Here is a 16,046-nt window from a genome sequence, read left to right as displayed (position 1 = left end):
TTGAAAAATGTGTGGAAGTCGAGAACATTATCTCGGAAAGCAAAAATGGGTATGTTTGAGGGAATAGTGGTTCCAACAATGCTGTATGGTTGCGAGGCGTGGGCTATGGATAGAGATGTGCGCAGGAGGATGGATGTGCTGGAAATGAGATGTTTGAGGACAATGTGTGGTGTGAGGTGGTTTGATCGAGTAAGTAACGTAAGGGTAAGAGAGATGTGTGGAAATAAAAAGAGCGTGGTCGAGAGAGCAGAAGAGGGTGTTTTGAAATGGTTTGGGCACATGGAGAGAATGAGTGAGGAGAGATTGACCAAGAGGATATATGTGTCGGAGGTGGAGGGAACGAGGAGAAGAGGGAGACCAAATTGGAGGTGGAAAGATGGAGTGAAAAAGATTTTGTGTGATCGGGGCCTGAACATGCAGGAGGGTGAAAGGAGGGCAAGAAATAGAGTGAATTGGAGTCATGTGGTATACAGGGGTTGACGTGCTGTCAGTGGATTGAAGCAAGGCATGTGAAGTGTCTGGGGTAAACCATGGAAAGCTGTGTAGGTATGTATATTTGCGCGTGTGGACGTGTGTATGTACATGTGTATGGGGGGGGGGGTTGGGCCATTTCTTTCGTCTGTTTCCTTGCGCTACCTCGCAAACGCGGGAGACAGCGACAAAGTATAAAAAAAAAAAAAAAAAAAAAAAAAAAAAAAATATATATATATATATATATATATATATATATATATATGTATATATATATATATATATATATATATATATATATATATTTTTTTTTTTTGCTGCTGTCTCCCGCGTTTGCAGACGAAAGAAATGGCCCAACTCACCCCCATACACATGCCTTGATTCAATCCACTGACAGCACGTCAACCCTGGCATACCACATCGCTCCAATTCACTCTATTCTTTGCCCTCCTTTCACCCTCCTGCATGTTCAGGCCCTGATCACACAAAATCTTTTTCACTCCATCTTTCCACCTCCAATTTGGTCTCCCTCTTCTCCTCGTTCCCTCCACCTCCGACACATATATCCTCTTGGTCAATCTTTCCTCACTCATTCTCTCCATGTGACCAAACCATTTCAAAACACCCTCTTCTGCTCTCTCAACCACGCTCTCTTTATTTCCACACATCTCTCTTACCCTCACGTTACTTACTCGATCAAACCACCTCACACCACACATTGTCCTCAAACATCTCATTTCCAGCACATCCATCCTCCTGCGCACAACTCTATCCATAGCCCACGCCTCGCAACCATACAACATTGTTGGAACCACTATTCCTTCAAACATACCCATTTTTGCTTTCCGAGATAATGTTCTCGACTTCCACACATTCTTCAAGGCTCCCAGAATTTTCGCCCCCTCCCCCACCCTATGATCCACTTCCGCTTCCATGGTTCCATCCGCTGCCAGATCCACTCCCAGATATCTAAAACACTTTACTTCCTCCAGTTTTTCTCCATTCAAACTTACCTCCCAATTGACTTGACCCTCAACCCTACTGTACCTAATAACCTTGCTCTTATTCACATTTACTCTTAACTTTCTTCTTTCACACACTTTACCAAACTAAGTCACCAGCTTCTGCAGTTTCTCACATGAATCAGCAACCAGCGCTGTATTTTGCTTTGTCACTGTCTCCCGCGTTTGCGAGGTAGCGCAAGGAAACACACGAAAGAAATGGCCCAACCCACCCCCATACACAACGTATATACATACACGTCCACACACGCAAATATACATACCTATACATCTCAATGTACACATATATATACACACACAGACACATACATATATACCCATGCACACAATTCACACTGTCTGCCTTTATTCATTTCCATCACCACCTTGCCACACATGGAATACCATCCCCCTCCCCCCTCATGTGTGCGAGGTAGCACTAGGAAAAGACAACAAAGGCCCCATTCGTTCACACTCAGTCTCTAGATGTCATGCAATAATGCCCGAACGACAGCTCCCTTTCCACATCCAGGCCCCACACAACTTTCCATGGTTTACCCCAGACGCTTCACATGCCCTGATTCAATCCACTGACAACACGTCAACCCCGGTATACCACATCGATCCAATTTACTCTATTCCTTGCCCTTCTTTCACTCTCCTGCATGTTCAGGCCCAGATCACACAAAATCTTTTTCACTCCATCTTTCCACCTCAAATTTGGTCTCCCACTTCTCCTTGTTCCCTCCACCTCCAACACATATATCCTCTTGGTCAATCTTTCCTCACTCATTCTCTCCATGTGCCCAAACCATTTCAAAACACCCTCTTCTGCTCTCTCGAACCACGCTCTTTTTATTTCCACACATCTCTCTTACCCTTACATTACTTACTCGATCAAACCACCTCACACCACACATTGTCCTCAAACATCTCATTTCCAGCACATCCACCCTCCTGCGCACAACTCTATCCATAGCCCATGCTTGGGAAGGAGATTTGTGTGAGGAAGTACCAGGAGAGACTGAGTACAGAATGGAAAAAGGTGAGAACAATGGAAGTAAGGGGAGTGGGCCAGGAATGGGATGTATTTAGGGAATCAGCGATGGATTGCGCAAAAGATGCTTGTGGCATGAGAAGAGTGGGAGGTGGGTTGATTAGAAAGGGTAGTGAGTGGTGGGATGAAGAAGTAAGATTATTAGTGAAAGAGAAGAGAGAGGCATTTGGACGATTTTTGCAGGGAAAAAATGCAACTGAGTGGGAGATGTATAAAAGAAAGAGACAGGAGGTCAAGAGAAAGGTGCAAGAGGTGAAAAAGAGGGCAAATGACAGTTGGGGTGAGAGAGTATCATTAAATTTCAGGGAGAATAAAAAGATGTTCTGGAAGGAGGTAAATAAAGTGCGTAAGACAAGGGAGCAAATGGGAACTTCAATGAAGGGCGCAAATGGGGAGGTGATAACAAGTAGTGGTGATGTGAGAAGGAGATGGAGTGAGTATTTTGAAGGTTTGTTGAATGTGTTTGATGACAGAGTGGCAGATATAGGGTGTTTTGGTCGAGGTGGTGTGCAAAGTGAGAGGGTTGGGGAAAATGATTTGGTAAACAGAGAAGAGGTAGTAAAAGCTTTGCGGAAGATGAAAGCCGGCAAGGCAGCAGGTTTGGATGGTATTGCAGTGGAATTTATTAAAAAAGGGGGTGACTGTATTGTTGACTGGTTGGTAAGGTTATTTAATGTATGTATGACTTATGGTGAGGTGCCTGAGGATTGGCGGAATGCGTGCATAGTGCCATTGTACAAAGGCAAAGGGGATAAGAGTGAGTGCTCAAATTACAGAGGTATAAGTTTGTTGAGTATTCCTGGTAAACTATATGGGAGGGTATTGATTGAGAGGGTGAAGGCATGTACAGAGCATCAGATTGGGGAAGAGCAGTGTGGTTTCAGAAGTGGTAGAGGATGTGTGGATCAGGTGTTTGCTTTGAAGAATGTATGTGAGAAATACTTAGAAAAGCAAATGGATTTGTATGTAGCATTTATGGATCTGGAGAAAGCATATGATAGAGTTGATAGAGATGCTCTGTGGAAGGTTTTAAGAATATATGGTGTGGGAGGCAAGTTGTTAGAAGCAGTGAAAAGTTTTTATCGAGGATGTACGGCATGTGTACATGTAGGAAGAGAGGAAAGTGATTGGTTCTCAGTGAATGTAGGTTTGCGGCAGGGGTGTGTGATGTCTCCATGGTTGTTTAATTTGTTTATGGATGGGGTTGTTCGGGAGGTGAATGCAAGAGTTTTGGAAAGAGGGGCAAGTATGAAGTCTGTTGTGGATGAGAGAGCTTGGGAAGTGAGTCAGTTGTTGTTCGCTGATGATACAGCGCTGGTGGCTGATTCATGTGAGAAACTGCAGAAGCTGGTGACTGAGTTTGGTAATGTGTGTGAAAGAAGAAAGTTAAGAGTAAATGTGAATAAGAGCAAGGCTATTAGGTACAGTAGGGTTGAGGGTCACGTCAATTGGGAGGTAAGTTTGAATGGAGAAAAACTGGAGGAAGTAAAGTGTTTTAGATATCTGGGAGTGGATCTGGCAGCGGATGGAACCATGGAAGCGGAAGTGGATCATAGGGTGGGGGAGGGGGCGAAAATCCTGGGAGCCTTGAAGAATGTGTGGAAGTCGAGAACATTATCTCAGAAAGCAAAAATGGGTATGTTTGAAGGAATAGTGGTTCCAACAATGTTGTATGGTTGCGAGGCGTGGGCTATGGATAGAGTTGTGCGCAGGAGGGTGGATGTGCTGGAAATGAGATGTTTGAGGACAATGAGTGGTGTGAGGTGGTTTGATCGAGTAAGTAATGTAAGGGTAAGAGAGATGTGTGGAAATAAAAAGAGCATGGTTGAGAGACCAGAAGAGGGTGTTTTGAAATGGTTTGGGCACATGGAGAGAATGAGTGAGGAAAGATTGACCAAGAGAATATATGTGTCGGAGGTGGAGGGAACGAGGAGAAGAGGGAGACCAAATTGGAGGTGGAAAGATGGAGTGAAAAAGATTTTGTGTGATCGGGGCCTGAACATGCAGGAGGGTGAAAGAAGGGCAAGGAATAGAGTGAATTGGAGCGATGTGGTATACCGGGGTTGACGTGCTGTCAGTGGATTGAATCAAGGCATGTGAAGCGTCTGGGGTAAACCATGGAAAGCTGTGTAGGTATGTATATTTGCGTGTGTGGACGTATGTATATACATGTGTATGGGGGTGGGTTGGGCCATTTCTTCCGTCTGTTTCCTTGCGCTACCTCGCAAACGCGGGAGACAGCAACAAAGCCAAAAAAAAAAAGAAAAAAAAAAATATATATATATTCTTCTTTTAAACTAATCGCCATTTACCGCATTAGCGAGGTAGCGTTAAGAACAGAGGACTGGGCCTTTTTTGGAATATCCTCACCTGGCCCCCTCTGTTCCTTCTTTTGGAAAATTAAAAGAAAAAAAGAAACGAGAGGGGAGGATTTCCAGCCCCCCGCTCCCTCCCCTTTTAGTCGCCTTCAACGACACGCAGGGAATACGTGGGAAGTATTCTTAATCCCCTATCCCCAGGGATAATATATATATATATATATATATATATTCTTTTTTTCTTTTAAACTATTCGCCATTTCCCGCATTAGCGAGGTAGCGTTAAGAACAGAGGACTGGGCCTTTTTTGGAATATCCTCACCTGGCCCCCTCTGTTCCTTCTTTTGGAGAGAAAAAAAAAAAAAAAAAAAAAAAAAAAAAATGAGAGGGGAGGATTTCCAGCCCCCCGCTCCCTCCCCTTTTAGTCGCCTTCTACGACACGCAGGGAATACGTGGGAAGTATTCTTAATCCCCTATCCCCAGGGATAATATATATATATATACATATATATATATCACTAAGTTTTAAGTAGCAATGTTTGTTGCTTTCACTGTTGAGGGAAAATTAAATGTTTCAACTTTAAAGATATATAAATATCACAACAAAAAATTTACAAAATACTTGAAAGAAATAAAACTGCTTATGATAAAATGCAAACACGTCAAAAAGAACTTTCCATCTTATCTAATGAAGCACAACTTCCAGCAGGTAATTAAAGGTAGAGCATTGCTATAATACTAATAATGAGTCACATGTGAAACAAATTAGTATCCTTTGCACTAACACCCATAAATTTGTTAGTCTAAAGCCACAATGGCAATAATCAAATTTGAACACATCACTGCTAATAACTGTAAAATAGTCTGCCTACAGGCATGGATTTAACTTATTAACCATAAGTAAAAAAAAAAAAAGAAACGTTATTACAAACTCACATGGGTAAAGTACATAAGTTGTGTTTGTCTAAAAACTGGCAAAAACTTTCAAATGCAGCCATTCAACTGATTCCTATTTTGAATGCAACCAAACCTTACCAATCTAAATCTATATCAATCATGATAATGCACTGGCCTTGTGTATTCTCCAACAAAACAGAAAAATTGCAAATTCAGCTAAAAATTCAAAACATATTTCAAAATACATAATGTAATGAACTATATACTCAAATGTGGTAATACAACATCTTTCACTATATATGACCCTAGTGAAAAAAAAAAATTATATCAGCATTGGTAAAATAAGCAGGCATGAATCGCTTTTCATGAATGCACCATACTTCTCCCTAAGGAAATTTCTATATATAACACAGCAACATGGCACATGCAAACCTGGAAGTAACTCAGCTGGCTGGTCTCTAACTCATTATGTATCAATCAAATCATGTTCATAATTTGTTGAAGCTGTAGTATGCTACTCTCCTTGTTAATGAAAAATAAGTCCATGACAATCAAAAAACCAAAAACAAAAAATAAATGCATACTGTCACCTCTGTCTATGATACTGAAAATTTTTACATAAGTTAAACTTACACAAAACACTCCAATAAGAATGAGAACAATTTTGGGATAGGTACAGCATTCTGACTAACTACCCTTGTCAAAACAACATTAACATGAAGTTTGAGTGTTTGGGGTAATACACTCAAGACCTAATAATGCAACTTTACTAAAAATACCCCCCCTAAAAAAAATCACACAAGATACAGACATTTTTGTTTATTGGGTTGGTGACCATCTGTTGCAAATCTATATCAGTCAAATAGAAACTTGACATACACCCATAAGAAACCACACTCCTCAAACAAACACGAGTCACACTCTCCTACTTACACTTTGGACATCACCCATCACTAAAACCCTACTAACATCATTTCAGCATATCCCATGACCCTTCATGCCCACAATGCAATTACCATAAAGACAATGAGTACTTATTATGCAATTGCCCTGCATTCTCCACACATAGATGCACACATAACATTACAACACTTTATGACCACTGGTCCTGACTGGTGCACATGACTAGCTTCATGAGTGTTGAAGGAGCCTCATGAGGATAGAAAGGACTCCTGGGATAGGAGCTCATTTTATACACATATATACAACATTAAAAAAAAAAAAAAATATATATATATATATATATATATATATATATATATATATATATATTTTTTTTTTTGCTTTGTCACTGTCTCCCGCGTTTGCGAGGTAGCGCAAGGAAACAGACGAAAGAAATGGCCCAACCCACCCCCATACACATGTATATACATACGTCCACACACACAAATATACATACCTACACAGCTTTCCATGGTTTACCCCAGACGCTTCACATGCCCTGATTCAATCCACTGACAGCACGTCAACCCCGGTATACCACATCGATCCAATTCACTCTATTCCTTGCCCTCCTTTCACCCTCCTGCATGTTCAGGCCCCGATCACACAAAATCTTTTTCACTCCATCTTTCCACCTCCAATTTGGTCTCCAACTTCTCGTTCCCTCCACCTCCGACACATATATCCTCTTGGTCAATCTTTCCTCACTCATTCTCTTCATGTGACCAAACCATTTTAAAACACCCTCTTCTGCTCTCTCAACCACGCTCTTTTTATTTCCACACATCTCTCTTACCCTTCCGTTACTTACTCGATCAAACCACCTCACACCACACATTGTCCTCAAACATCTCATTTCCAGCACATCCACCCTCCTGCGCACAACTCTATCCATAGCCCACGCCTCGCAACCATACAACATTGTTGGAACCACTATTCCTTCAAACATACCCATTTTTGCTTTCCGAGATAATGTTCTCGACTTCCACACATTCTTCAAGGCTCCCAGGATTTTCGCCCCCTCCCCCACCCTATGATCCACTTCTGCTTCCATGGTTCCATCCGCTGCCAGATCCACTCCCAGATATCTAAAACACTTTACTTCCTCCAGTTTTTCTCTATTCAAACTTACCTCCCAATTGACTTGACCCTCAACCCTACTGTACCTAATAACCTTGCTCTTATTCACATTTACTCTTAACTTTCTTCTTTCACACACTTTACCAACTCAGTCACCAGCTTCTGCAGTTTCTCACATGAATCAGCCACCAGCGCTGTATCATCAGCGAACAACAACTGACTCACTTCCCAAGCTCTCTCATCCACAACAGACTTCATACTTGCCCCTCTTTCCAAAACTCTTGCATTCACCTCCCTAACAACCCCATCCATAAACAAATTAAACAACCATGGAGACATCACACACCCCTGCCGCAAACCTACATTCACTGAGAACCAATCACTTTCCTCTCTTCCTACACGTACACATGCCTTACATCCTCGATAAAAACTTTTCACTGTTTCTAACAACTTGCCTCCCACACCATATATTCTTAATACCTTCCACAGAGCATCTCTATCAACTCTATCATATGCCTTCTCCAGATCCATAAATGCTACATACAAATCCATTTGCTTTTCTAAGTATTTCTCACATACATTCTTCAAAGCAAACACCTGATACACACATCCTCTACCACTTCTGAAACCACACTGCTCTTCCCCAATCTGATGCTCTGTACATGCCTTCACCCTCTCAATCAAAACCCTCCCATATAATTTACCAGGAATACTCAACAAACTTATACCTCTGTAATTTGAGCACTCACTCTTATCCCCTTTGCCTTTGTACAATGGCACTATGCACGCATTCCGCCAATCCTCAGGCACCTCACCATAAGTCATACATACATTAAATAACCTTACCAACCAGTCAATAATACAGTCACCCCCTTTTTTAATAAATTCCACTGCAATACCATCCAAACCTGCTGCCTTGCCGGCTTTCATCTTCCGCAAAGCTTTTCCTAACTCTTCTCTGTTTACCAAATCATTTTCCCTAACCCTCTCACTTTGCACACCACCTCAACCAAAACACCCTATATCTGCCACTCTATCATCAAACACATTCAACAAACCTTCAAAATACTCACTCCATCTCCTTCTCACATCACCACTACTTGTTATCACCTCCCCATTTGCGCCCTTCACTGAAGTTCCCATTTGCTCCCTTGTCTTACGCACTTTATTTACCTCCTTCCAGAACATCTTTTTATTCTCCCTAAAATTTAATGATACTCTCTCACCCCAACTGTCATTTGCCCTCTTTTTCACCTCTTGCACCTTTCTCTTGACCTCCTGTCCCTTTCTTTTATACATCTCCAACTCAATTGCATTTTTTCCCTGCAAAAATCATCCAAATGCCTCTCTCTTCTCTTTCAATAATAATCTTACTTCTTCATCCCACCACTCACTATCCTTTCTAATCAACCCACCACCCACTCTTCTCATGCCACAAGCATCTTTTGCGCAATCCATCACTGATTTCCTAAATACATCCCATTCCTCCCCCACTCCCCTTACTTCCATTGTTCTCACCTTTTTCCATTCTGTACTCAGTCTCTCCTGGTACTTCCTCACACAAGTCTTCTTCCCAAGCTCACTTACTCTCACTACCCTCTTCACCCCAACATTCAATCTTTCTACCCCAGACGCTTCACATGCCCCGATTCAATCCACTGACAGCACGTCAACCCCGGTATACCACATCGCTCCAATTCACTCTATTCCTTGCCCTCCTTTCACCCTCCTGCATGTTCAGGCCCCTGATCACACAAAATCTTTTTCACTCCATCTTTCCACCTCCAATTTGGTCTCCCTCTTCTCCTCGTTCCCTCCACCTCCGACACATATATCCTCTTGGTCAATCTTTCCTCACTCATTCTCTCCATGTGCCCAAACCATTTCAAAACACCCTCTTCTGCTCTCTCAACCACGCTCTTTTTATTTCCACACATCTCTCTTACCCTTACATTACTTACTCGATCAAACCACCTCACACCACTCATTGGAAGGTATTAAGAATATATGGTGTGGGAGGCAAGTTGTTAGAAGCAGTGAAAAGTTTTTATCGAGGATGTAAGGCATGTGTACGTGTAGGAAGAGAGGAAATGATTGGTTCTCAGTGAATGTAGGTTTGCAGCAGGGATGTGTGATGTCTCCATGGTTGTTTAATTTGTTTATGGATGGGGTTGCTAGGGAGGTGAATGCAAGAGTTTTGGAAAGAGGGGCAAGTATGAAGTCTGTTGGGGATGAGAGAGCTTGGGAAGTGAGTCAGTTGTTGTTCGCTGATGATACAGCGCTGGTGGCTGATTCATGTGAGAAACTGCAGAAGCTGGTGACTGAGTTTGGTAAAGTGTGTGAAAGAAGAAAGTTAAGAGTAAATGTGAATAAGAGCAAGGTTATTAGGTACAGTAGGGTTGAGGGTCAAGTCAATTGGGAGGTAAGTTTGAATAGAGAAAAACTGGAGGAAGTAAAGTGTTTTAGATATCTGGGAGAGGATCTGGCAGCGGATGGAACCATGGAAGCGGAAGTGGATCATAGGGTGGGGAGGGGGCGAAAATTCTGGGAGTCTTGAAGAATGTGTGGAAGTCGAGAACATTATCTCGGAAAGCAAAAATGGGTATGTTTGAAGGAATAGTGGTTCCAACAATGTTGTATGGTTGCGAGGCGTGGGCTATGGATAGAGTTGTGCGCAGGAGGATGGATGTGCTGGAAATGAGATGTATGAGGACAATGTGAGGTGTGAGGTGGTTTGATCGAGTAAGTAACGTAAGGGTAAGAGAGATGTGTGGAAATAAAAAGAGCGTGGTTGAGAGAGCAGAAGAGGGTGTTTTGAAATGGTTTGGGCACATGGAGAGAATGAGTGAGGAAAGATTGACCAAGAGGATATATGTGTCGGAGGTGGAGGGAATGAGGAGAAGTGGGAGACCAAATTGGAGGTGGAAAGATGGAGTGAAAAAGATTTTGTGTGATCGGGGCCTGAACATGCAGGAAGGTGAAAGGAGGGCAAGGAATAGAGTGAATTGGATCGATGTGGTATACCGGGGTTGACGTGCTGTCAGTGGATTGAATCAGGGCATGTGAAGCGTCTGGGGTAAACCATGGAAAGCTGTGTAGGTATGTATATTTGCGTATGTGGACGTGTATGTATATACATGTGTATGGGGGTGGGTTGGGCCATTTCTTTCGTGTGTTTCCTTGCGCTACCTCGCAAACGCGGGAGACAGCGACAAAGCAAAAAAAAAAACTATATATATATATATATATATATATATATATATTTTTTTTTTTATTATACTTTGTCGCTGTCTCCCGCGGTATACCACATCGCTCCAATTCACTCTATTCCTTGCCCTACTTTCACCCTCCTGCATGTTCAGGCCCCGATCACACAAAATCTTTTTCACTCCATCTTTCCACCTCCAATTTGGTCTCCCTCTTCTCCTCGTTCCCTCCACCTCCGACACATATATCCTCTTGGTCAATCTTTCCTCACTCATTCTCTCCATGTGCCCAAACCACTTCAAAACACCCTCTTCTGCTCTCTCAACCACGCTCTTTTTATTTCCACACATCTCTCTTACCCTTACGTTACTCACTCGATCAAACCACCTCACACCACACATTGTCCTCAAACATCTCATTTCCAGCACATCCATCCTCCTGTGCACAACTCTATCCATAGCCCACGCCTCGCAACCATACAACATTCTTGGAGCCACTATTCCTTCAAACATACCCATTTTTGCTTTCCGAGATAATGTTCTCGACTTCCACACATTCTTCAAGGCCCCCAGAATTTTCGCCCCCTCCCCCACCCTATGATCCACTTCCGCTTCCATGGTTCCATCCCCTGCCAGATCCACTCCCAGATATCTAAAACACTTCACTTCCTCCAGTTTTTCTCCATTCAAACTTACCTCCCAATTGTCTTGACCCTCAACCCTACTGTACCTAATAACCTTGCTCTTATTCACATTTACTCTTAACTTTCTTCTTCCACACACTTTACCAAACTCAGTCACCAGCTTCTGCAGTTTCTCACATGAATCAGCCACCAGCGCTGTATCATCAGCAAACAACAACTGGCTCACTTCCCAAGCTCTCTCATCCACAACAGACTTCATACTTGCCCCTCTTTCCAAAACTCTTGCATTTACCTCCCTAACAACCCCATCCATAAACAAATTAAACAACCATGGAGACATCACACACCCATGCCGCAAACCTACATTCACTGAGAACCAATCACTTTCCTCTCTTCCTACACGTACACATGCCTTACATCCTCGATAAAAACTTTTCACTGCTTCTAACAACTTTCCTCCCACACCATATATTCTTAATACCTTCCACAGAGCATCTCTATCAACTCTATCATATGCCTTCTCCAGATCCATAAATGCTACATACAAATCCATTTGCTTTTCTAAGTATGAATTATGTACATGTGTATATATGTATATGTCTGTGTGTGTATATTTGTACACTGAGATGTATAAGTATGTATATTGTGCGTTTGTGGACATGTATGTATATACATGTGTATGTGGGTGGGTTGGGCCATTCTTTCGTCTGTTTCCTTGCGCTACCTCGCTAACGCGGGAGACAGCGACAAAGCAAAATAAATAAATAAATAATATATCTATATATATATATATATATATATATACTCGGAGAGGTCTGTAGACCCTGGTAGTGGATAGGGAGTTGTCATTTGGGTGCATTACACATGATGGTCATATAATGGATGTGAACAGATCTGGCCTTTCGTCACCTGTTTCTGACACTACCTCATTAATGCAGAGAAATGGTGTTCAAGTATGAAAAAATATACATATACCTTTATATTCCTTCACATATGCTTGCCATTTCCCACATTAGCAAGGTGGCACCAAAAACTGGCAAAGAAATGCCCTCATTCCTGGTGCTACCCCGTTGAAGCAAGGGGGTAGCAATGCTATTTCCTGTGGGGCGGGTTAGCGCCAGGAATGATGAAGGCAAGCAAGTATGAATATGTACATGTGTATGTATGTAGATGTGCATGTATGGGCATTTATGTATATATACGTGTATATGAGTGGATGTGCCATTCTTCGTCTGTTTCCTGGAGCTACTTTGATGATGTAGGAAACAGCATCTATGTATAATAAACAAAGAAATATAATATATATACTGTCTATCCCCTACTTACAACCTATGAGACTTATGACCATCCGTACATATGTCCGAAAAAATATATCAAAAAACACATAAAATATAAAAAACAAGCTTGGTCGTACATCTGCTAGTGCTAATGGCTGCATGTGTATGATAGTGACTGTCAGAAGATATCCCAGAATTGTGTACATCACAGCATCTTCCTCAGTTACCATTCAGTAGGCATGCGTTATTCAAGTGAATCTAACAAATCTTGTGCTGGATTAAACTATTTTTGTATCAAACCCCAAAAAGGATGAGCAAGAGGAAAAGCCCATCACATGTTGATAGATCTAGCAAGAAGCCAAGGAAGATGCTAGATTTGGAACTGAAAATAAAGGTAATCAACCAATATGAAGGAGGAAAAAAGTTAATGTGATTTCACGTGATCTACAGTTGTCCCATTCGATGGTCTCCACAAATATAAAGGACAAAGAAAAAATACGTGAAGCAGTGAAAGGTTCGGCAGGTATGAAGTCTACGATAATGACAAAGCTTTGACAAGGGCCCACCCACGAAACAGAAGTTATTGATGCTGTGGATGGAATATTAAATTTAAAAACATGTACCACTAAGCTTACTAACAATTCAGCATAAGGCAAGAAGTCGTTTTGAAACCTTGAAGGCGTGAACAGGTGAGGATTACATCGAGAACTTCACAGCAAGTCATGGTTGGTTCAATTGATTTAAAAGAAGATATAGCTTGCACAACTTTCGAGTCACAGGAGAAGCAGCAAATGCTGATGCAGGAGCTGCCAGAAAGGTAAAAAATAAACCAAGGAATCTTTTTTAAATGTACCATAAGGTAATTAAAAATTCAATTTATAAAACTGGAGAAAAAAAATGAGATAATCACGTTAGAACTTGCATAACATAAAAAATTAAAATGATGAAATGTGAAGTAAAGAATCTTAAATAAAAGGTAAAAAGAAACTAAAGAATCATTTAATAAGAATGGTTAATCACAAGCAAGATAATCAAGATAAAAAAAAGAGTAGGATAAAAGAATGCTGTACAGGTATGTCTGCGTATGTATATGTATGTATGCGTTGAAATGTATAAGTACATATATGTGCGTGTGTGGGCGTTTATATATATACATGTGTATGTGGGTAGGCCAGGCCATTCTTTCATGTTTCCTTGCATTACCTTGCTAACACAGGAGACAACGACTAAGTATAATGAAATAAAAGGACCAAAAGAGGAAGTGATAAGTAGTGATGAAGTGAGGAGAAGAAGTGAGTATTTTGAAGGATTGTTAAATTTATTTGATAAGAGTGGCAGATGTAGGGTGTTTTAGTTGAGTTGGTATGCAAAGCGAGTCATGGAGAGCAGTTTAGTGAAGAGAAAAGAGGTGGTGAAAGCCTTTTGGAAGATGAAATACGGCTAAGCAGTAGGAGTTGGTGTTGCAGTTGAATTTATTAAGAAAGGGGCAGACTTTGTTGTTGATTTGGATATTCAATGTGCTTGAGGATAGGCAGAATGCAGGTACAGTGCCATTGTATAAACTGTCAAGACTACTCATACCCAATATACAAACTATATACAAAGGTCACTGAGCACTTACTACTCAATTACCCTACATTCATCCCACAGGGCCATATACACATCAGCACACTTTCTGATCTGTGATCCCACCCAGTGGATATGACCTGCTTCCTGAGTACTGCAGGAGCTCCATTGAAGGGACCCCTGGGGAATGCAGGCAAGGTGAAAAAGCAAATATAAATCTATATATAAATGAGAGAAATATCACAAAGCTAATCTGGGTTCCTGCATGATAGCATTAACAACTCTGAAAAATACAAAAGTAAAATGCTATTAAGATGAAAAACACCTCAATCTAACCATTTTGTAAACTACTACAATATCTTTTGATCAGAGACAAGGTGATAAAAATACTGAGTGGCTGAAAGTAGGGAACAAGACTGAGCGATAACCATATATTCAAAACATAAAAATAAATAAACTCATACATCGAGATATAAATGGAGAAAAGTTTGGTCAAACTTTCATACGCTTGTGAAATGAAAATATCTGAAGATCCTGCATGGTAAATGCTGAAGAAAAAATATTAGATCAGTGAGAATCTTCATTTGTTATATATGTTATCTGAAGATCCAGCATGGTAAATGCTGAAGAAAAAATAAATAAGTGAGACCCATTACTCAACACAGAAGATATCTACCATCAACATACAAGATGTCTATCTGTATACATATCAACACAACAATGAGCAAAGAGAAAAGAACAAAAGTATTTCATGGTTGCTAATGACTTACTAGCTACCCATCACCCTTGTGATGAACAATGAACAAACATGATGGCAAACAATATGAAAATAATGTTTTCTAAATGCATAATAAAGATAATAAGCCTAAACATATCAGCAAACTAAGTCACATAAAAGCAAACGCACCTTGAGTAATGGAAGTGTGCAAGAGACATGCTTATGGACATGAGTGGGGGCAGGTCATGCAGGCTTCGTTCAGCTGGCCTGCAAATGATACATGCACTTATTGATTATCAAAGGCTACCTGTGCACATTTAGCAAAAAATCAGTAATTCTGGTTCAATCATGCACATGCTTCACTATTTCACCATGTGGTTGGTTAATCTAAGAGCATTCACATGAGACTGCATAAAACAGATATGCAAAGCTATGAAATAACAACAATTCTTTAACATTCTAAAGACAAAAACTCATTTGATAGCTATCTGGCAATCAAATTACAAATGATTTTCACACTTGGAAATGGTAAACAGCACGCGAAATCATGAACATTAATAGTCAGTAAAGGATAGCATTTACTATCATGCATATTACAGAAACAATAATATAAACCTCAGCATACCTATTTTATGAATATTCAACTTACAAGCAAAAACAAAAAGCAAATCCTTAACAGTAAGACATCAATAAAATGCATCACGAGGTGCTAATCATGTTGCAGTTTTATCTTTATGGAAGGCATTTCCAAAGTGTTGGTACTGTTTGTGATCTGTTTCATGTGTTGAATGCCTGTGAATGGAATGCTAAAGTTGTTATAAGTCCTATGAGTCTCAATCCTTGTCTTTGTTGTCTGCATTGTCGTAAAG

At 40.9% G+C, this 16,046-nt stretch overlaps 1 protein-coding gene across 4 annotated transcripts in view; it reads right to left on the bottom strand.

Annotated features, from left to right (window-relative positions):
- Positions 1 to 16,046, bottom strand: part of Hyccin (PI4KA lipid kinase complex subunit hyccin) — a 79,610-nt gene that overhangs the window by 38,857 nt on the left and 24,707 nt on the right. For 2 of the 4 annotated variants that reach the window (XM_071668673.1, XM_071668675.1), the window contains exon 7: positions 15,367 to 15,444. The exons of the other annotated variants lie outside the window; for them this stretch is intronic. In XM_071668673.1, the coding sequence (XP_071524774.1) occupies positions 15,367 to 15,444 (78 nt within the window). The remainder of the gene's footprint in view (positions 1 to 15,366; positions 15,445 to 16,046) is intronic. 4 annotated transcript variants of the gene reach the window in all.

This window comes from Panulirus ornatus, chromosome 13 (genome assembly GCF_036320965.1).
Source record: "Panulirus ornatus isolate Po-2019 chromosome 13, ASM3632096v1, whole genome shotgun sequence".
Taxonomy (NCBI): Eukaryota; Metazoa; Arthropoda; class Malacostraca; order Decapoda; family Palinuridae; genus Panulirus; species Panulirus ornatus.
This window is presented reverse-complemented; position numbering and strand designations above follow the sequence as displayed.